General features: G+C 61.2%; 1 protein-coding gene across 1 annotated transcript in view; it reads left to right on the top strand.

Annotated features, from left to right (window-relative positions):
• The first annotated feature begins 224 nt into the window (after nt 1–224).
• The window catches only part of SEZ6L (seizure related 6 homolog like), a 28,860-nt gene continuing 6,866 nt past the window's right edge, over nt 225–22,218 (top strand). The window contains 14 exon segments of the mRNA XM_077308055.1: nt 225–467; nt 11,598–12,293; nt 12,793–12,926; nt 15,315–15,381; nt 15,384–15,507; nt 16,465–16,520; nt 16,523–16,648; nt 16,742–16,848; nt 16,851–16,884; nt 16,887–16,908; nt 18,142–18,308; nt 19,433–19,627; nt 19,975–20,113; nt 21,841–22,037. Coding sequence (XP_077164170.1) covers nt 395–467; nt 11,598–12,293; nt 12,793–12,926; nt 15,315–15,381; nt 15,384–15,507; nt 16,465–16,520; nt 16,523–16,648; nt 16,742–16,848; nt 16,851–16,884; nt 16,887–16,908; nt 18,142–18,308; nt 19,433–19,627; nt 19,975–20,113; nt 21,841–22,037 — 2,137 coding nt within the window. The 5' untranslated portion in view covers nt 225–394.

The following is a 22,218-nucleotide window of genomic DNA, read 5'->3' as shown; positions in this document are numbered from 1 at the left end:
CAGGGACAACCTGAAAAGCAGCCCTTTCGGAGAGCAAAAGGCACTCTGCACATGCTCAGCGGTCCTATTGGTTCTTGCTTCTACTCCCACTCCACAGCTGTGCCCTGGCATCAAGGAGAGAAGAACTGGCTCTCTCCTGAAGGAGGGCAAGGCGCCATGGGGGTGGGGATAAGACGGGGGGGGGGAGGGTTGGAGGCGGAGCTCCCGCCCCGGCCTGGCCCCCTCCTCCTTGGCCCGCCCTCCCTCCGTCTCGCCCTCCTCCCCAGCGCGGGTTGGCCACCGAGGAACAGCCGCCGCCAAGCCAGGCGAGGAGAGGAGAGGAGAGGCACGGCGAGGAGGGCGACTAGCTGGGCCGCCGGCACCGGAAAGCGCAGCGGGATCGGGAGCCAGCGCCATGCCGGGCCCCCGGGGGCTCGCCCTGCTTTTCCTCCTCCTCCTGGACAGCCATGTGGCCAGGCGCCCCCCAGGTAAGAATTCCGATCGGGTCTTTGGGGAGGGGCTTCTCGGGGAGGGGGTCTCTCGCCGACTGCTCATTTGTCGTTTACATGTCGGCAACCTTTCCTTAAGGCGGAGTAGGTGCGCACAAAGGCGGCTGGGTCTAGGGAGGATCCCCCCCCCGGCGCGGACCCCTTGGCTGAGAAGCACCCGCCCCTACCCCGTTTGTTCTCTCTCATGTCACGCTAAAGGCGAGAACCCCCCCACCCCCCCCACACACACACACACACAGACAGGGAGCAATTGGGGGGGGAGGCTGTTCCTGTTCCAGGGACAAGAGGTAGCAAGGATTGCGAGGGGCGCCTGTGCGTCTGGATCAGTGTTCACGCGTGTTCACTGCCCCCGCCTGGAAGTCCCTTGGCCGCGTCTGGGAGCAACTTTGCGGGCTGTCACGATCTCGGGGTGGTGGGAGCGGGGCAGCGCCCCCTCCCCCTCCTTCTGCCCGCGGCCACTGCGAATCGGCGGCGCCCCCGCCCCGCCTTCACGAGCGCGAGGGTCCCCTTCTCCGCGCCCGCCGAGAGCGCCGGGCGGCCGCCTCCCTTCAGCACCGCGCCGCTGGACAGCTCCCCGAGTCCATGGCGCCGAGGAAGTGGGCGGGCGCGAGGCCGGAGCCCCCCAGCCGGGCGGCCTGCAGCGCGGAGCCCGAGGCGAGCCAGGGCGCTGACCACTCCGCGCGGCTCCCGACACGCCTGGCGCCCCGGGAGACCCTGCGCAGCACCTCCCGCTCCCCGTCGGGGGTGCTGGGCTGCTCCGGGCGGGCTCCGACCCCGCTGCCGTTTGGCCGTTCTGGTTTCTTCTTCGTGCCCTCTCTCGAGGAGACCCGCTGGCCTGGAGACCAGCCCGTCCCGCCAGCCGCATCGCCCATGTGCTTCAGTGCCGGGGGAGGGGGCTTCGGGATTGCAACAAACAAGGGCGGGCGGCAGACACATCGCTCCGCTTTGATTCGCGCTCCGTGCCAAGGACGCCTGGCCAGGACGTGTTCTCCGGCCGCGGCTGAGCCCGTGGTTTGAGAGGAGAAGCTCCTGCACGGAGGCTGCCAAGAAGGCAGCCAGAAGCCCCCCCCCCCTCTCCGCCTCTCTCGGCGTCGCTTCTGCCAAAGGGGAGACCCAGACCCAGCAGCAAGCTCCCCTGTTTCGGCTTCCCTGCTATCCCCCTTGAGAAGGCCAGCTGCTCTCTCCGCCACCCGCCTGTGATCAAACATTTTTGCCAACTGAGACCCAGATTGCAAAACATGCACCCCCCCCCCCCCACACACACACCAGAGGCAAGAGAATATGGGGGGGGGAGTGTCAGCCTTGCACATTGTGAAGTGGTATGGGTGTGACCTCTCTCTCCCCATTGGTCGAGGGCCTGGTGGTTCGCTTCCTGGGCCCAGCGGAGTGGGTGGGTTCCGTTCTCAGTGCAACATTGCCTTTGATTCTCCGGGGAAGATTCTCCCTTGATTCTCCGGGGAAATTCTTCATGGCCCCACTGCAAATAGCAGGGAATGAGCGACTGAGGAGGGGGGGGGGGCAATATGGAGGGACAGAGCATGGCGTTAGGAGCCAACCCCGGCTCTGTTTACATGCCTCAGAGAAACCAAGGGGTGAAACCTTTCTGCTGCTTCTTTGACTGTTTCCCAATCTTCTTTTTAAAAAAGAGACCCAAATCTCCCCTGGGGGCAGGCAAGCATCCTCTGGGGGCAGGCAGACAGACTCAGCGGGGGTGGGGGGGGTGGGAGTGAGGGTGGGGGGTATAAATGGCTGGTCTGTAGCCTGGATAGGTACATGGCCGGGAAGGGAAGCTACAGCATACCCTTCTGTGGAATGCCCGAGCTGTCCCCTGATCGTCCCCTTGTGGGGCCTCACCCTTTATGACTGGCCTCCCTGGGTAACTCTGACTCTGTGGACAGGACTCCTTGCCTGCCTGCTTCACAGAACCACTTTGTTGGACCCCCGGGGGGCAGGACTCTCCTCGCACCATGATGTCCACTCTGGGCTTCACAGGGCCTTGCTTGTGCACGCTCTGCAGGCCAGCTGTCCATGGGCCACTGAGGAATGGACGCACCCTCCTGCCCACCAGCCAGGCCCTTCTTAAGAGCCACTGGCAAGCCTTCCAGGCCCACCTGCGGCTCTTGAGGATAGAAGCAAAGCCTCAAAGGGGCTGCAGCACCACCCTTGCCAGCAGAGGACTGGCACCGCGCAGGAAGGGCACCTCCCTTGCAGCATCTGCCAGGCAGATCTCCTTTGGCCCCTCTCTCTGTGTGTGGGTGGGCAGGTGGGCACAAAAAAGGTGGAGGAGGAGGCTGCTCTTGTGGGTTGGAGGCTGCCAGGGTGTCTCATGGGTGTCCCATGCTGTGGGGCTAGCCAGAGCAGCAGAGCCGCCCTCCTCTGACCCCCCCCCCTGCTGGTCCCTGCCCTGGACAAGCAAGCCCAGCTGTGAGCCAAATGGGGCAGGGGGCTTATCAGGGGCATTGTGCAGTTTCTGCCCCCACGTCCTTGTGAGCACCAGGACTGTGCTGCTTGTGGCCGGACGGGGCTCCTGGAGTCAGTGCACTGGAGGGGAAGGGCTCTCTGCTGAGGGGCTCTGGACTGCTTGGGTGCTCAGCTGTGGCTGAAGTCCTGCATCTGGCCAGAGCACTGAGCCCAGAGGCCTTTGTCCCTAGCCAGCCCCACCCTTCATAAATGGCACCCTTGCGTCCAGGGCTGCTCAGGCCAAGTGGCTCACACCTGGCACTGCTGAGACACACTTGTGTGCCGCCACCCCCCCCCATCCCCATCCCCATCTCCATCCCCACCCCCGGCAGAGGTCAACGCCCAGCGAGGGAGTGAACCAGAGGCTAGCCCCCAGGGTAGGGTCCCTTGTGCCTTCTGCAGGGAGTCTAGCTCAGACATTCATGGGGGCACACTCTCAGCTGGCACTGGCTCTTCTCTGCCCTCAGGTGAGGCAGGTGGCAACGGCTGGCTGAGGGCCAAGGGAGCGAGGAGGGGTCGGCTGGCAGTGGCCTGTGCTGGGCAAAGGAAGCTGGCCTGTTTTGGGTGGGGGTTTGCACAGGGCACAGCTTGGGGGATTAGCAGCTACTTCACTGTGAGTAGGCGGATCTTGTCTGTGGTGCCTCAGACCAGGAGCCGAAAGGAACAAGCTTTCCAGCTCTTTCTGCTCTTGGGGGAAATGAGGATTGGTTGTAAATGCTCGGTTCATATCCAGTCTTGAAAACCGCCAGGTCTTCTCTGTGGGTCTGCCCTTGAAGACTGCCTGAGCACATCGGCTAGCTCAATCTGCAACCGTAAGACCAAGACTGGAGACATCTGCATGGAATGTCTCTGGCCAGTCTTCAAGGGACAGCCGAAGAGGCAGCCCGTTAATGTCTGGAGCTCTTCTTCCGGACAGCCTCCTCCCGTTCAGCCATCCTCAGCAGGAAGGTCAGCATCAGAGACCCCGTGGACTGTTCCCCCCTCTGCTGAGGGGTGTGGCCCTGTGGGGCAGGGCCTCCTCTGTGGTGGCCATCCTTCTTTGAAATGCCTCCCCACTATCTGAACATGCCTCGGGTCTTGTCTGCTGAGGATATTCTATTTTCTCCCCTTTCACTTCTGCCTATAAACATGTTTTAATTGCTTACTTGTTTCATTTTTGGCCCTAAACTGAATCATTTGGAATTGTACCTGCGGACGTTTCACCAGCTTGAGGGTTGCTTCTTGCTGCTATTGCATTATTGCCTGTTATGGATTGTGATGTGGAGCTGATTTTTCTCTCGCTTTGCATGTTGTCCAGAGGCCCATTCTGGTCATCGGGCTACCCACAGGGAACTTTACTGACTGACAGCCCTCCTGCCCCACACAATCTGGGGTTGTCCTGGATTGCTAAGCGGGGGGGGGGGGGGTTACCGAACGGCAATTGCTTTGGCGACACGCCAGCGTCCTTCGGCTGCCTCTTTTGCACCAAGAAAGCCGCCCTAGAAGCCCCAGGAAGAAGTGCAGAAGGAGGAAAGGAGGCAGGGGGCCCGTGGGGCAGGACTGGACGGGGCGGGGGGAGGCTGCGGCTGAGCTGGCCCTTCTTGCTCTTCTCCCCTTCTTGCAGCCCAGAAATGCTCCGTGGAATCCATTGTTAGGAAACCAAAACATGTGGTGGGCGGTTGATTCAAGACCAAAGCGGCGCTTGGCACACGAGGAGGACAAAATGTACAGACGTGAAATGGGTGGCAAGGAGGGAGGCACTTTCAGCCGACCCACGGCTGTCCTTCCGGCAGCTGCACTGAGGCTGCATGGAAGGAAGGAAGGAAGGAAGGGGGGGGGGGCTTCTGGCGGCCGTGAGCCCCACTGCACACCCGTGCCTGTGCAGAAGGTGTGAAATCACCCCTAAGGCACTGTGGGCACCTGAGCCAAGAGCAGGCAGGGATGAGATGAGATGGGCAGGGCAGGGCAGGGCAGCAGTGTGTGATATGGAGCCATTTGTTCTCTCCTGGCCTACCTCACATGGTTGTTGTGAAGCTACCATGAAGGAGGGGAGATCTATGCCTGCCTTGAGCATCTTGGGGGAAGGATGGATGAGCATGTGAGGGACACTCCTCCCCCACCTGTCTTTCTAGGGCAATCACAGGACGGGGGGGGGGGGAATTCCGCCCCTCGGCCCTCCCCCTGCAGGAGGCCTTGGGAGGCTGCTTGGTTCAGAGAGAGACAAGGAGTCCTGTTGGCTTCAGAGCCACACTTGTGGTGGGAGGGGCGTCCTTTTGGCCATAAGGCAAGCCTCCAGGGCGGGGGAGAAAGAGACTGGGTGTGCCTGGGACCCCAAAGGCAGCTCGCCTTTGCTGGGGGGGGGACGGGAGGACGGGGTGGACGGACACCTCATTGAACTGGGTGGCGAAGAAGGCCGGCTTCCTGTCTCTGCACTCCAGCTGCTGGATGCCTCTTGGGATCCAGGCACCAGGAGAAGGGAGAAGGAGAGCTGCCCAAAGGAGTCCCAGAGGAGCTGACGGTCACCCGCTCTTCCCCAGCACTCCGCAACAGACACCCTGGGAGGCAGGTGGGGCTGAAAGACTGGCCCAAGGTCACCCAGTGGGCTGCACATGGAGGAGGAGCGCGGAATCCGGCCCAGCTGCACAGACTGGAGGCCACACTCCTCACCAAGGGACCCAATGCCTGCCAAAGGGACCGGGGGGGGGGCAGAGCGACAAATGCAGTTGTGATAGGGAGAACAGGAGGGATACTCTCGATGGGTAGAGCCCTGTGTTGGCAGAGGGGGGAGAGGGCCCAGCTTGTGGGGAGGGGAGGGATCACATTTCCCCCTGTAAGCCCCCCTCCCTCTTGCTGCTTCCTGCTTCCTTTTCTCCTTCCCACCCCCAGACAGCCCTTTCCCTCCCTCCCTCCCTCCGCAGTGTCTCCAAGGCAAGGGCCAAGGTGGCATCCTTTGTGGCTGCCGCTGCCAGGCCTGGCCTGGGTGAATTGCCCTTGTCTGGCCCTTGGCCCGCCTTCCTCCCTCGGGATTCTGACTCCCAGCCCCTCCCATGACAATGAGGGCTGGCCCATATTGCCGGGCTGGTCTAGCAGCAGCCAGAAGGACCAACCACTGAGATCTCAGGGACAAACTAAACGAATAATATATTTTAATTTAAGTTTAAATTTCTTCATGTACATTAATAATTCCTCGTATGTTTTCTGTTGCCCCCTGCCCTGAGTCAGCAGGGGTTATTGGCAGTTGCTATTAGGTGTTGGCAACGGGGTCCCTTTTAGCTCCAGTGACTGAGGCTGCCCATCCAAGGAGCAGAGCTACTTGGCAGGACCCCAGCCTGAGCAGGACATCTGGGCTGCACCGTCCCGGGCACAGCTCTGCAGGGCCTGCCTGCCTGCCTGCCTTGGCTGCCTGCCTGCCTGCCTGCCTGCCTGCCTGCCTGCCTGCCAGGGGCCTGTGCGCAGGACTGGATCCTGGGGGTGCCCCTGCTTGGCTCCAGCCCTGCCTCCCTCTGCGCAGCTGCCATGTTGACTCAGCTTCTTGCCTGAAATTTATCTTGGCAAAGAGCAGAGCAGAAGCGTTGCTTGTCATTGGGGGTTTTTGGCACCCGGCGTGTCCCGCCCCCCACTCCTCCCTGCCCCCACCGAGAGTGCCTTCTGGTGCCGGCCCAGGGGGAGGCTGGCCTCTGGCCTCGGAAGAGGCAGGCCCTGGCAGTTGGACACCAGGGCAGGATACGCTGGCAAAGACGGCAGGGCCAGAGGCAGCCCTGGGTGGGCCTGATAAGCAGGGAGCCCGGTGGCTAAGGGAGCTCCTGCCTGCCCAAGCACTGCGGTGTCCTGGCTTAAGAAAGCCTTCTTGGCATCGCCGGACTCCAGCTCCATTCTGCCCCAGGCCTTAACCCAGCTGGGGCTGGGGGGGAGCCCAGGGGAGCCCTGCAGGGCCATCAGCGGTGGTCTCCCGGGGGCTTCCTCCCACTGGCCGACTTGGCTTCGCTTCTGACCAGCTCTGGCTAGGTGGGGCTCACCCGGCTGCAGGCCTGCTGCAGCCCTTGGGCTCCAGTGCTTCCCTGGGCATGTGGTGGAGGTCGTAGGCACATCTCTCTGCTGGGACTCTGCTCAGGGGCTGCATGAGACCCCAAATGCCAGGAGCTTGCTTCTGCACCGTGTCATGCGCTGCCCTCCCGCGCATAGTGAGTGTCATTGGTGAAGCTGATCCCCAAGTCCTCTATGAAGGCAGAGGAGCAAATGCTTTAGCTTGATCTTGATTCATAGTCTTGCCTTTAATTAAAACCCATTGAAAAGGCCAAAAGGGGGGGGGGACCAGCAGGGGAACCAGCAGGAAAGTTACCTTCTGCAGGAATAAAGGAGAACTCGCGTGGGGGGGGGGGAGGCGGAAAATCCAGCCGGAGCAGGTGTACCCCTTGGGCGGCAAACACGATTCACAGCAGAGGGCCGCGTGTGCGGGCCGCAAGCGGTCAGGGCCCAGCTGGGCTCCCCGCCAGCCCTCCTGATCCACCTGCTGGCTGCCCGTTGGGGAGCCTGGAGGAGTCGGCTTGTCTCCTTCCAGGTTTCCAGGGGGGGGGCTCTGCTGGGGAAGGTCTCGTGGCTGGGAAACGTGGGCCAGCTTCCAGAGCGCAAGAGGAGGAGAGAGACGGAGCTTGCTCTGAGGCAAGTCTGTGCAGGGAGAGTGGGCTGCTTGGCCCCATTTCCTCCCAAACGTCCTGTGGGATGAGGATCAATAAAAACAGAACTCTGATCCAGTTTCTGTCCTGCAGCCTGCAGAGATTGAGGGCCATGGCCTGATGGGGGAGCCTTGCTCTCAAAGCTGGCCTCCGCTTTCTCTTCCCACACCGTTCGGACTCATGCGGTGCAGGCCACCCTCCAGGCTGAGGAAAGAGGCAGGCTGAGAGAATCAGCATGCAGCCATGCCAGTGGGACATTCTCAGCATGGTAAAATTCTAGGCCGGTTGGCTTCCTCAGCTCCTCCCGTTGCTAAATGACCCACAAAATGGGTTCCAAAAGTTCCCCCTTACTGGCGGGAAACTGAGGCTGAGAGACTGGACAAGAGCAGGCAAAGCTAGGATTTGAACTCGGGACCAAATTCCAGCAATTTTTTAAAACCCTTAATTTACAACGAAGAAAAAGACATGAAGGTTGCTAATAGTGGCAAAAAAGAGATCTGTACAAAGTGCTTTGAAGCTTTGAAATCAGGGCCACAGCGACTGGAAACAAAGATTTGGGAGGCCCTGGGCAGAAGCAAAGGCATCAGACAGCTGCTCGGCTCACACAGGTGTGCTGAAAATGCTGCAGCTGAAATGACCGATGTGCAGCTGTGAAAGAGCTCTGCAAATTTCAGAGCTGAACAGGTGAAACAGCCAACAAGATGAGCTTCACAGACTTCTCTGATGCAGTTAAGCAACACATCCCTCGTGTGACCTGCAAGCTCCTGAGAGCCAGGCACGATAGCGAACGAGGCCTCTGGATCAGGCTGCAGCCGTCTACAGCCACAGCCGCCGCTGAACGATTGCAGGCAGAGCGCACTCAGGTGGCTTCCACATGGAGGTTTGGCTCCAAGGACAGCCCAGTTGCAAAAGACTCCGGCCCTTGAAGAGCAAACCACTCCATGTCCCCAGCTATGTGGAGCGGACGTTGGGGGTGCCAGCCAAGGGGAGAGGCCCAGGCTGAGGCTGTGGGAGGCTGTGGGACTCCAGCTAGACCAGGGTGGGAGGCAGAGCGTCATATTGGGTGCGCTCCCATTCAGCACTTTCACGTTCATATTCCTTCTGCAGTAATTTTTCTGTAGAACAGCCCATTTCTGGCCTGGCGTAGGATGCCCGGGCAGATAAGAACGCCTCCCCACCAGCCTCTAGTGGGGGTTGTGGTTTCTTTTGTCCAGTTCGAGCCCATTGATCCTTTTGCACAGAGGCTGACCTGCTTGTCCCGTGCAGGCGGCAGAAGGACGCACGAGGACGACGCGGGTGGCATACGGCCAAGGGGACGATGGACAGAGCAGCGAATGGGGCTAATGGGATTGGATCCTATCAGCTGCCCTGTCCTGGGAAGGAATCAATGAGTGCCACCGGATCCATGAAGATAGTGGGTCGCCACTGTGCTGGTCTGAAGCAGCACAACAAAACAAAGCTAGAGTCCAGTCAGGCTCCTTGAAGACCCACAAAGGCGCGAGCTTCCGAGTGCAGGCACCCTTCCTCAGTCTGATTTTGATTTATTGTGGGGGTCAATTAAGTTAGCCCCCAGGTCTGCAGTATGGTTTGATTTGGTCACTGGCCAGGCCCCCTGCCCCACCCCGCCCCGCCCCGCCCCGCCCCGCCCCGCTGTGCTGGCGCCCTCCCTGCAATTCTGCTTGAGAGAGGTTTGATGCTTCCCTTTGATGCTGCCCTCTGCTTTTATTGGATGCCGTTCATCTGTAGTTCTGATGGCTTGGATATTTTGTCCAGAAGCTGTTCTGGAATAACGTGGAGAGTGGAAGACACTGTCTTCTATTAATTAAGCTGACCTTGGGCGTAGGGGCTGGTGGGGTAGAACAAAACGGGGGTCATTGTGGCGGTTCCCTCACCCCAAGCCTCCTGTGGCTCCCAGGGCAATAGGGAGTGGATTCCTCAGTGAAATATTATTTCCCCCTGGCCCCGTCCAGCCACCTGCCCCTTGCCATGGGTCAGCCAGGCTGCAGCAATAGCTAGGGCACCCCAAAAGAGGAGGGGGCCTGCCAGACCAGACTGGGGGGGGGTGCAAGCAGGCCAAGATTTACAGCTGAGAGCTTCCACAGAATCTTCTCCACCTCCGGCCCTGATCCAGATGATGAGGGACAGCTGCTTGTTTCCAGCCCTCCAAGATCACCTGTGCCATTAGAGAGTCAAAGAGGCCGAATTAGAGCAGAACTGCAGGCTAAAAGGAGAAGTGCTCCCCTCATGGCTTGATGTCAGCTACCTGCAGGATTAAGGTTCAGCAGGGGGCACATAACTACAAAACTCCCTGAGAGATACTGTGGGGCAAGGAAGCAAATGTAGCCATATGCTGACACTCCTGGACTGGGCCTGGCCTCCTAGACTTGGGGTTTGGAATGGCTACACCTTCTGTTAACTCCTTCAGCTCAACCACCCAACCTGGCCTCTGGCCGGCTATTACAAACACCCACCAGAAACCAGCCTTGAAGGTCTGCTGAGGGTCTCATCCTGGCAAGACTCACTGCACCAACTCAACGCAGAATAGGAACCAGGGACTAAGCAAGGTTGTGGATACGGGTGTTTCTTTTGGCACAATCATCCTCGGACACAAAAAAGGGAGAGTCACTTTTTTGTCTTAAAAAAAGAAGAGGTCTCTTGCCTTTTTTGTGTGGACTCTCTGCTCCTTATGTGGATTCCCTGACTGCACCAGCCGTCCCCTGGCTCCTGGCCTGGCAGGAAATCTGCCTGTTCCCTCAACAGTTGCCTGACTGCTGATTATCACCCCCATTCTCACCTGGTGTTTATGCAATTAATTGCAGCAAGATTACGGTTTAGTCCTTAAGAGTAATGAGATAAAGCAGCTTTTGCCAAGGAAGCTGCAAGCTCTCTCTTCCCTTCCGCATGGGGGAGGACTCCAACACCTGCAGCTCTGGCGAGCATCCAGGACACTGTGTGGGCAGGGAAGGTGCTGCCTGGAGTTGGCGACTGCCTTTGGCAAAACGGAGGGAGAGAGGAGCGCATTCATGTCCCAGGGGCTGCTGCGAGAGGAGCGGGCAGTCCGAGGCTCCCGGGAGCGGGGTGGCTCCTGCATCTCCAACTCTTCTTGGGAAACTCCTGGAGCAGTTCCTGACATACCACAGAGACCCCCCCCTCCAAAACAGCCTTTATCTTCTCTGTTGTCTGGAGAGCAGACTGAATTCTGGGAGAGCCCCCCCCCACCCATATGTTGGAAGCCCCAGTGAGGACTCCCTGGCCCCAGGCCAGCTTCCACAAGGCCACCAGAGCCGCTGGCCCACGCCAGGGCATGGGCACCCGATGAGGTGTTGGGCATGGTGTAGCCTCTGTGCTGGAGCCACAGATGGCCCATCTCTGCCCATTCCCCCCCCCCCCATGTGTATTTGCAATGGGCAGGCAGGCTCTGCAGAGAAGGTGCTGGGGGCACAATGGAAAAACACAGGCACCAGCCTTGCCCTGCCCTGCCCTGCCCTGCCCTGCCCTGCCCTGCCCTGCCCTGCCCTGCCCTGCCTTGCCTTGCCTTGCCTTGCCTTGCCTTGCCTTGCCTTGCCTTGCCTTGCCTTGCCTTGCCTTGCCTTGCCTTGCCTTGCCTTGCCTTGCCTTGCCTGTGGAACCTGCACAACTAATCCCGGTGGGTGGCTTCTCCCGCCCTGTCCCTCCCCAGGCACCCAGGAATGTCCTGCGTCAGACCCTCGCAGCCTCCCCCACAGGGCACTCTTCTGGCCCAGGAAGTGTGCTGAGCAGCGTGGGCCGTCACATGCTCTGAGCGTGCCAAATGATGCCGGAATCCAGTGGGCACGTTCCAAACCGCGTCTTCCCAGAAGGAGGCTGTTTGGTGCAACCCGTCCCACATCCTGGTTTCCCTCCGGAGAGAAGAGCAGGCAGGCCAGCCAAAGCCAGGCAAACCTGCTCTGAAAGAAAGGACCACCCACATCTGAATGCAGATTTCCCCTTGAAGCCCCTTTTCCTTCTTTCGTTCCAGACACGAACGCTCACCCTTCCAGGACGGTGCCGCTCCGCTCGGGGGAACTCCTGAACAACACGCTTCTCGGAGAGAATGGCGGCTCCAGACCCCCCTCCAGAGGAGGCCCCACCGGCCACCGGATGGAGAAGGATGCCGCCCCCCCAGAGACCACGGCTCCATCTGGCACGAGGCAGAAGCAAGGGAATGTGGCCAGGAAGCACCCGAGACTCCGGGGGGGCCCCGCCAGGCTTCCCCAAGCGGCCGCCCACCCCAGCGAGCCAAACTCCCGGCTGCTCTTCTCCCTGGAGGGCATCTCCACGCCTGAGGTCATCCTCAGGGCAGCCCACGAAGAGAAGCCCACGGTGCCAGAGCCGGCCCTCTGGGGCAGCAGGAAAGGGGGCCGTGGGGTGACCGGCCACTCCTCACTGCAGATCTCCCCCTTCACAACCATCCCGCTGACTTCCCAGCCTGTGTCTCACGGCGGCCGGGGAGCTGCGGGGCCAGTCCTGGGGGAGGCCAAGGCCCCTCCCCACGAGGAGGAAGGCAGCAGCCTGGTGCCCATCAGAGCCAAAGATCCAGAGGAGGAGGAGGAGGAGGAGGAGGAGGAGGAGGAGGAGGAGGCAGCGGCAAGGGGAGCATCCTTGGAGGAGGGCCAGGAGACCACCACCTCCACCATCGTGACCACCACAGTGGTTTCCACGGAGCACTCGCCAAGTAAGGTGTTTCTAGCCTGCCTGTTTGTCACGAGGGGCCGGAATTGGGCAGCCGGGCCCAGCCCCCCCCCCCGCACGAGGGAGCCCGCTTGCCAAGCCCCCGTACCTCCTACTGCAGGCACACTTGGGGTGGGCTTGTCACCCTTGTTCTTGCACGCTGTCCGGGTGCCCTTTCCCTCTCCATCTCTAAGGAATGTCACCTGCCTGTCCCTTACTGGCAGACTGATCAGCGGCCTGCCCAGAGGCTGCTCCAGGGGGCTTAGTTGTCCCAGAGGCGCCTCTCGTCTGCATAGAATGCAGAACTCCTGCCGTCCTCCGGGGAATGAGGCCTAACAATGTTCCAAGACGGCTCCTTCTGGGAACGAGCGGACATGACCAGCCCCCCTCGAGGGGGGGGCCACTGTGAGGACAAGAGCCAAGTCCACCTAGGGAGGGGAGGGGAGGGGAAGATGCTCAGGAGGGGGGCTCTGAGTTCGGAATTAACCAGAGTTTCCCTCCAGCGCTCTGCGGCATGAACTTCCACGAGCCCGAGGGATACATCGACTCCACGGACTACCCTCCGCTGCCACGGAGCCACTTCCTGGACTGCACTTACAACGTGACGGTCTACACAGGGTATGGGGTGGAGCTGCAGGTAGGAAGGCTGGGGGGGGGGACACACATGGGGTGGGCAGAGGGTGGGCTCCGGCCTTCCCTCCCTTGGCCCAGCTCAAGATGGGGGGAAGCAGGAAATGAGTCCCCCTCCTCCCCAGGCCCCCTTGGCTCAGTCTGCTCAAGCTTCTCCAGGTGCCAAGAACATTCTGGCAGTTGGGTTTGCCAACCAGCCCCTTTCCCACAGGCCACGGGTAGCCCCCCCACCCAATGCCTCTCTTGCCCAGAGAAGGGAGGGGTCTGGCAGGGCCTTTTGTCCAGCAGCTCCTCCAGAGGTGCCCGACCAGCCTGCCAATGAAAGGGGTCCATGGGGTGTAGGTGGGGCCCTCGGCTATGGCTCGTGGGAGGGGAACTCCCCAGGCAGGATGGGGATTCCTCGCAGGCAAGGATCTGGTGGAGGCTGGGGGCAGTGGATCTGGCAGCGGGGCCCAGTCTTCCACGCCATGAGCTTCCATCACCAGGCAATTCCTGGGGTCACCCCTGCCGGGTCACTCCCGCTTAAAGGATTAAAAGTGAAAGAGAAACCGCTAAGCTGATTCCAGCCCAGCTGCACAGTGGATTGCCTTCTCTGGCAGGAGTGCCTGGGAGAGTCAGCCCCACCCAGACCGCTCCCTAGCTAAACCCAGCTGGGTGTCCTGCTAATTCCCCCCCCCAGGGGCGACAAGGAAGCTGCTTTGATGGGGCTCACCCCACACCTCCAAGAGGCTGCCCGGCACAGTGCAAGTGGGGGAGGTCTCTTGCAGTGCCATGAAGGATTTCGGAGAGTGGCCATGAAGGTTCTTATTAGAGGAAAACCTTGCCTTCCCTGTCCTGGGTCTGCCCTCCAGAGGAATTGGCTGGCCCCTGGGTGAAAAGGGAGGCTGGACTGGATGGGCCCTCCCTGGTCTGATCTAGCAGGGCTCTCCTGATGTCCTTATGAAGGCCTTGGCCTCTCTGCCCTGTGGCTGGCCCCTGGGTGAGACGGGAGGCTGGACTGGAGGGACCCTCCCTGGCCTGACACAGCAGGGCTCTTCTGAGGGTCTTCTCAGGGGAAGGCCTCGGCCTCTCTGCCCTGTGGCTGGCCCTGCAGAGGAACTGGCTGGCCCCTGGGTGAGGCGGGAGGCTGGACTGGAGGGACCCTCCCTGGCCTGACCCAGCAGGGCTATTTTGAGTGTCTTCTCAGGGGAAGGCCTCGGCCTCTCTGCCCTGTGGCTGGCCCTGCAGAGGAACTGGTTGGCCCCTGGGTGAGACGGGAGGCTGGACTGGAGGGACCCTCCCTGGCCTGACCCAGCAGGGCTCTTCTGAGGGTCTTCTCAGGGGAAGGCCTCGGCCTCTCTGCCCTGTGGCTGGCCCTGCAGAGGAACTGGCTGGCCCCTTGGTGAGATGGGAGGCTGGACTAGAGATGGGAGGCTGGACCCTCCCTGGCCTGACCCAGCAGGGCTCTTCTGAGGGTGTTATCAGGGAAAGGCCTCGGCCTCTCTGCCCTGCGGCTGGCCCTGCAGAGGAACTGGCTGGCCCCTGGGTGAGACAGGAGGCTGGACTGGAGGGACCCTCCCTGGCCTGACCCAGCAGGCTCTTCTGAGGGTCTTCTCAGGGGAAGGCCTCGGCCTCTCTGCCCTGTGGCTGGCCCTGCAGGGGAACTGGCTGGCCCCTGGGTGAGACGGGAGGCTGGACTGGATGGGCCCTCCTGGCCTGACCCAGCAGGGCTCTTCTGAGGGTCTTCTGAGGGGAAGGCCTCGGCCTCTTGCCCTGTGGCTGGCCCTGCAGAGGAACTGGCTGGCCCCTTGGTGAGATGGGAGGCTGGACTAGAGATGGGAGGCTGGACCCTCCCTGGCCTGACCCAGCAGGGCTCTTCTGAGGGTGTTATCAGGGGAAGGCCTCGGCCTCTCTGCCCTGTGGCTGGCCCTGCAGAGGAACTGGGCTGGCCCCTGGGTGAGACAGGAGGCTGGACTGGAGGGACCCTCCCTGGTCTGACCCAGCAGGGCTCTTCTGAGGGTGTTATCAGGGGAAGGCCTCGGCCTCTCTGCCCTGTGGCTGGCCCTGCAGGGGAACTGGCTGGCCCCTGGGTGAGACGGGAGGCTGGATTGGAGGGACCCTCCCTGGCCTGACCCAGCAGGGCTCTTCTGAGGGTCTTCTCAGGGGAAGGCCTCGGCCTCTCTGCCCTGTGGCTGGCCCTGCAGGGGAACTGGCTGGCCCCTGGGTGAGACGGGAGGCTGGACTGGATGGGCCCTCCCTGGCCTGACCCAGCAGGGCTCTTCTGAGGGTCTTCCCAGGGGTGCTTCGTGCCACCCTGCCTCTCCTGTGATTTTTAGTGCACGACATGCTTTGTCTGTGACCTCCTAGGGCCCCAGCAGCCTCAGCCTCATGGCTCGTCCCCCTCCCCCACATGCAGGTGAAAAGTGTCAACCTGTCCGAAGGTGAAGTTCTCTCCATCCGTGGAGTGGACAATGACAACCTGGTGACTTGGCCAATCAGACCCTCTTGGTGGAAGGCCAGGTGATCCGGAGTCCCACCAACACCATCTCTGTCTACTTCCGCACCTTCCCAGAGGACGTCGTTGGGACCTTCCCAACTGCACTACCAAGGTAGGCACGCCTCACCTGCGGCCCAGGTGTGCTCCCCCTGCCCAGCCATGGAGGCCTGGCTCCTCTGAATGCGCTTCTCCCAACAACAAAAGCCAAACCCTGTGGAGTGCTAGTTCAAACAGCACAATGCCGGGGAGAAGAGACCGCAACGCTGTGTGGGTCAGCCATGCTGACTGTCTGCTGGCTGGGCGGGACTGCCTTCCTTTCACCAAGGGGCAGATTGAAACTGCGATTCCCACACCCCTGTCCGTCTGTGGGCTTCGTGTGGGGAGGGCAGCCGTCTGGCCAAGTAGGGGATTGGCGTGTTCTGCAGAGGGCGGCGAGGAGACCTTGGGGGCAGGCAGCAGAGACCTCTCCCTGCTTGGCAGCCCAAAACCCCTCCGAGCTGCGTGGCAGGCTGGCCAGGGCCTCAGTGGGGAGGGCATCTCGGGATCACGGAGGCCCACTGGTCCCCCGGTCGGGATGCCGCCCCTGGCTGCCCCCCTGGCTTCATGGAGGTGTTCTGAGGCTCCACCGAGGGCAGAGAGGGACCCGAGGATTTCCCACACTATCGGAAGAAAGCAACTGGGATTTTGTACACCTCAGTAATGGGATCCAGTAAGCAGCCTCCTGGACCCCAGAGCTGGCCCTCCCTTGCTCCCAAGCCCCTTCCAGGGAGACCGCCCTGGGTCTTGGTGAAGGCCCAGGCAGGGATGCCGATGCTGGGGTGCCAGACACTCCAGGAGATTGGGGAGAGGGGGCCTTGGTGGGGTACAGGGCCGCCGGCTCCTGACATCCTCTCCAGGGAGACCCGTCTCTAGCCAGGGGACCTTCAGCAGACCACACCTCAAAGCCTTGGTCTGTGGGGCGCTGGGACGGAGGGGGCCTTGCATCCACTCTGGCTCCTTTGGCCAGGGCAGGGTCCCAGTCAAAAGCGGCCCCTTCCCTGACACCCCCCCCCCCATTTCACTCCCTCAGTGTTGTGCTGAGCTGCAGCTTCCCCCAGAGGCCGGCCTTTGGTGAGGTGGCCGTCCTGGCCTCCATCCGGGGGGCACGGCCCACGTCCACTGCCACCTGGGCTATGAACTGGAGGGCCCTGAAGTCCGGACCTGTGTCAATGCCTCCAAGCCCCACTGGAGCCCCCCAGAGTCCAGCTGCTCAGGTAGGCGGGGGGGGGGGCTGGGGGGCTGGGGGGGCCCTGAGGCCGTCAGCTCAGCACCTGACCCCGCCTCCTTCTGCGGCTCTCACTTCTCAGCACCCTGCGGAGGGACGGTGCAGAATGCCACCCTGGGCCGCATCCTGGCACCCACCCGCCTGCAGAACCACAGTGAGGGCATGCTGTGCGTGTGGACCCCTCCATGCGCCCAGAAGGCCAGAGGCTGCACCTGCACTTTGAACGGCTCTGCTGGGAGACAAGCAAAGGTGAGGAGATGCTGCCATGGAGAGCGACCCCCAGCCCTCACCCACACCGAGCCCCCATGGCCCCACCGGCTGTGAACCGATGCCCAGGGGCTCTGTGGGGCCAGCAGCCCAAGCCCGCACTGGGCCCCATTCCAGATCCTGGCATCTGGGCTTTCCCCCATGCTGGCTTCGGGAGGCTCTCCTGAGGGGAGGGAGGGTGGTGGGGAGGGAGGGATGCCTCAGCTTGGCCTGGCCTGGCCAAAAGGCTCTTGAGCAGGGACTGGGCTGTCATCGCCCAATGGGGACCTTCTTTGACCTGTGAACCTCTGCCCAAAAGGCAGCTCTGCCCTGGAAGCCCACTGAGTGGTCACACCTGTCAGCCCCACCCCCCCTCCGAGGTGAGGAGAGGAGGGGAGGTCTGTTCTTTGGGTCCCCACTGGGGAGGGGGGAGGTGTAAATAAAGCAAATCAACAAAAAAGTGTTTTCTATTTCAACATTTCTCCCAGCCTGCAAGTCAGGTTGGCAGACATTGAAGTCTCCCCACGCCTACCCATAAGCCCCTGAACACCGAAGGCTCTCCCCTGCAGAGGGCACATGCTCAAGATCCCGGTGCGATTTTGAAGGAGCATCAAGGGCCGGCCTGAAACAGACCATGAAGCAGCTTGGGGGCTGTGCCAAAATCCCTGTGGAAACGGGGGGGGGGGGCTGGTCATTCCTCTGAAACTCTGTCTCGGGCAAGAGGCGGCTGAGAAGGCAGGGGGTTTGCTGCGGGGGGAACTACATGACTGCTCGGGGGGGGGGGGGCAACAATAATCTCCTGTTCTTCAAAGGACTGGCATTTAGGGTGGCATTTGGGCAGGGAGAGAATGCTGAGGAGTGGGAAGAAAGAGGTTTATTTCCCTAAACAGAGATTAATTTCCCCCTCCCCTGGGATGATGGTCTTTTGTGGGTCTTTGAGCCCGGCCTCTGCTTCCTGTGCAGGGCGGGGGGGGGGGGGGAGAGGCAGGCCAGAGACCACCCCAAGGCCTTCCCAAGGACAGAGGATTTGGGATTAGGGTGAAAGGGGGAGGGAGGATTGCCCCTGGCAAGGACATGCATCTGAGAAGAGCGCACCCCCCTTGCTGATGCGCTATGCGGACTGGATCAGTGGGTCAGCAGCGGGGGGGGGGTGGCTGCCACCTTTCCTGTGGGGCATCGGGCCTGGCCTGGCGGCTGACAGCCTTTCTCCTCTGTCTCTCTGGGGCTCCCCTGCAGGATGGCCGTCCACAATGGGGAGACGAACCTCTCCCTCGTGCTCTTCGACACCCAGCAGAGCAGCAGCCTGCCCTTCGAAGGGGTGATCAGCGAAGGCCCCGTCCTGCGGGTGGAGTTTGTGTCCGAAGACCCCAGCCCGGCCCCCGTGTTCAACATCCGATTTGAAGGTAAGCCCCCCCCCCCGTGCGCTTAAGAGCTTGCCCCATGCCAGTGGAGTGGGGCAGTGGGGGAAATTTCAGCCTGCTGCAGAGCTCAGGATTAAGGCCCCAATCCAGGCACTGTTTGCTCTGACCCTCCCCCGCCACAGGAGCTTAGTTGAGCTCCCCCCCCCCCCATTGGACCTCTTAGTTTCCAGCCTGGTCCTTCCTGACTGGGGTGTGAATGGAGGCATTCTTGCTTAATGGCCAGAGATCTCCAGAGAGCTACGGGGGAGGGGGGGACCAAGGATGCAGGCAAGCACTTGCCCGGCAGTTTCCCCAAAGTGTTCCCCCCCCCAAGGGAGTCACATGAGAGGTGCAAAAGCCAGGCTGGGTTTTCTGGGGAGAGCTGGTGCAGGGCTCTGAGGAGGGCCCTCAGCTGCCTGCTGGCAAGGAGCCCTGGCTGCCCTCAGCCCTCCCTGGTCTGCGGGTGAGAGATCCTCTCCCTCCTGGAGGCTGGGACAGATCCTTGGCTCCCTTCCAGTCCTCGCCTGGCTTTCTAGTTTGGGCCTTATCATCCCCAGCTCCCCTGCTGCAAGTGGCAGGGAGGCAATGGATGGATGGATGGATGGATGGGTGGGTGGGTGGGAGGATGGGCTACTCTTTCTGTGGGGGTGGGGGGGGGATGGAGCCTGCAGGGGGTGGCATGAAGATGCTGCTGTCTCCCTGGAAGAGGCTGAGCCCCCACCCGCCTGCCTTCCTCCCTCCCTCCCTCCCTCCTGGTGCCCTCTGGAGGGACCCCCGTGGATCTGGGCGTCTGGGTGCCACAGCCTGACCTGGCGGCAGGACCAGCGTCCAGGATAGAGCTCGTGCGGGCTGAGCCGAGACTCCACGCTTGACGATTCATAACACTGTTGTGAAAAGTGACGCAGGCTCCTAAATCAACCCACCAATTACTTAATTGTGGGTTACGCAGCACAGAAGAATTTTTAAAGGGAGAAAGACTTTTGTGGTTTACATTCTATATATAGTATATGAGCTGCTGTGGATTCAGAGGGGCGGGGAAGGGAGTGTCTCCCTCTTCCTCCTCTTCGTACGTCTCCTCCTCTGCTCCTCCTCCCCACTCTGACTGCCGTCTCCCGGGTTCCTTTCAGCTTTCGAGAAGGGCCACTGCTATGAGCCGTATATCCAGAATGGGAACTTCACCACCTCCGACCCAACCTACAACCTGGGGGCCGTGGTGGAGTTCACCTGTGACCCGGGACACTCCCTGGACCAAGGGCCGGCCATCATTGAGTGCATCAACACCCGGGACCCCTACTGGAATGACACGGAGCCCCTCTGCAGAGGTGGGCGGGGAGGGGCGGGGGGACCCCGCTTTGGAGAGGCTTTTCACACATGCCCATCAAAGGGTCATGGAGAGGGTGCTTGCAAATGTGGTCTGTGCCTCTGCACCCTTCACAGGGGATGGGCAGGACTCCTGGAGGGCCCTCCGGACCCTGCCGAGCTGCCCAGGCTGGAGGAGGGTGGGTTGGCTGCCCTTTGCCGGCAGACACGGATTCCTCCGGGGCTCTTGATCCAGCCCTAGGCAGGGTGGAGGGGGGTCCTGAGGCCTTCCCCGCAGCTGGGGGGCACCGTGCAGAGGGGAAGCCCGCCCCCCAGCTGCCCTCCTGGAAAGCCTCTCTTGGTGTTGCAGCCATGTGTGGAGGGCAGCTGTCTACCGCTGCAGGGGTCGTCCTTTCCCCCAACTGGCCCGGGCCCTACGCGGAGGGGGAGGACTGTGTGTGGAGGGTCCACGTCGGAGAGGAGAAGCGCATCCTTCTGGACATCCAGTTGTGAGTATTTGGCTGGCAGCTGGGGGGGGCATGTCTCCACCCTCACTCCTGGAATGGGACGGGCTGCGGCTCCTTCAAGTGGCTGCTGGAGTCCGAGGGGACAGTTCTGAAGTGGCCGCCTGGCTGCCTCTCCTGGCTGTTTCCCCCACATTCCATGCAAAACAAGAAGGGCACGCCCAGGAAAGCTTCTGCCCGGGAGTAAACTTGGCTGCTCTGAAAGGTGCCCCGGCCTGGACTGTGCGTGTGCCTTGCCAGCGGCTGGGGGCGGCTCCTCTCCCCTTGCCCACAGCAGGCGCTGGTTCTCCGCCCTGTCCTGTCCGCAGGAGCCGCCGGGCTGCGTGGCTGGCAGAGCAGGGCCCTCGGATGGAGCTCCAGAACAAGGAGGATGGGCTGGAAAGGGCAGCTGGCCGGGCCAGACGCGGAGGGTCTGCTCTTTCTCATGGGTTTCAGGGAGTGCCTGTCGGCTGTCCTCTTGGGCTGGTCCTCCTTCTCAGCACTCTACACACACACACACACACAAACGCACACACACACACACCCTCTGCTTTCCTGCATCCCCTCCACGCACCTTGTTTAGCAGGACTTTTTCATCAAGGGCACAGTCAAAATGCTCCTTTGGGTATCCCGCCTGTCCGTGTGGATTTGTTTGTTTTTTTATTATGTCAAACAAGTTTCCTCGCGGTGGGTTACAGATAAAACATTAAAACCACAACGTAATCTGACAGCGAGAATAAGTTGATATATAAGAATTCAGCATCTCCTGCCTCCCCTCCCCCGCCCCAGCACCTCAGGGTCAGACTCTCAGGGTGCTCCTGATCAGAGCACAGTTGTTCTTAAGTATACTCTCAGATGTTGATGCAGAGGGGCCCCTAGATCTTCCGCTTCCTGGCTTCAACCAAAGATCTGGCGGAAGAGCTCCGTCTTACAGGCCCTGCAGAACTGGGAAAGTTCCATGAGGGCCCTCAGCTCTCCCGGGAGCTCCTTCCACCAGGTTGGGGCTAGGACCAAAAAGGCCCTAGTCCTGGTCAAAGGCAGGTGAACTTCCCGTGGGCTGGGAATGAATTTGTATAGGTTCCTCCCACATCAGCACCATTATCCTCGGCCCTAATCCTGGAGCGACCCCCTCCACATGCCCTTGGTGGCTTCTGAGAAACTGAAGACTTGGTAGACAACTGTGGTGCTAGAGTTAGAACCATTATAATTACCTAGTTATTATGTATGTCTGTATACCTCTTTGTTGTGGAGTTATAATGGGAAAGGTGCAGGCTGCACCTTTCCCCTCAAATCTTTACAAGGAAAGCTGGGAACCAGTGCCACGGTACAAGAGACTGTGAGAGCTACACAGGGCGTTGTCTCTATGGCAAGGGCAGCAAGCATAGGCACAAGCCAAGCAGCGCCCGCTGTGGACGGGGGGAGCTTTCCCTGGCCTTCCGAGGGAGGCCCTCTGGTGGGCTTCAGGCTGCCAGGAGTTCTGACTGAGGGGCCATGCCACCCCTACTTGAGCTCACCCGTGCCTGATGCAAGAGGAGGCAGTGGGTGAACATGGTACTTCCAGCCAGGCCCAAAGCGGAGCCTCCCAGTCCAGGAGCAGTCTGCTTCTGAAGGGCAGGTGCCAGGGGCAAGCAGGCCATGGAGTGTGCACGGGGGACCATCCCAGCAGGAGCCACAGCCTGCCTGTGTGTGGCAGCCCTCCTGAGGCTGAGGGCGCCTGCCGTCTGCCCCGGCAGCTTGAACCTGAGCGACAGTGACATCCTCACGATCTACGACGGAGACGACCTCAACACCCACATTCTGGGCCAGTTCCTGGGCAGCGGCGGCCCCCAGAAGCTCTACTCCTCCACGCCAGACCTGACGATCCAGTTCCACTCCGACCCAGCGGGGCTCATCTTCGGGAAAGGACGCGGCTTCATCATGAACTACATTGGTGGGTGAGCCTGGGGGAGCGGGGTTGGCGGGGGGGGGGACACGTAGAAGAGATGCAGAGCTTGCCAAGGGTGGCAGATGCATGTCCCTGCTACGCAGTTTGCCCTTCTGTTTGCCCAGGGGCTGGCCAGGGTGGGGGCTGAGATGGAACCATCGTGCCAGGATGGGACGCCCCCCGCCCC

Source organism: Paroedura picta, chromosome 13 (assembly GCF_049243985.1).
Source record: "Paroedura picta isolate Pp20150507F chromosome 13, Ppicta_v3.0, whole genome shotgun sequence".
In the NCBI taxonomy this organism is placed as follows: domain Eukaryota; kingdom Metazoa; phylum Chordata; class Lepidosauria; order Squamata; family Gekkonidae; genus Paroedura; species Paroedura picta.
This window is presented reverse-complemented; position numbering and strand designations above follow the sequence as displayed.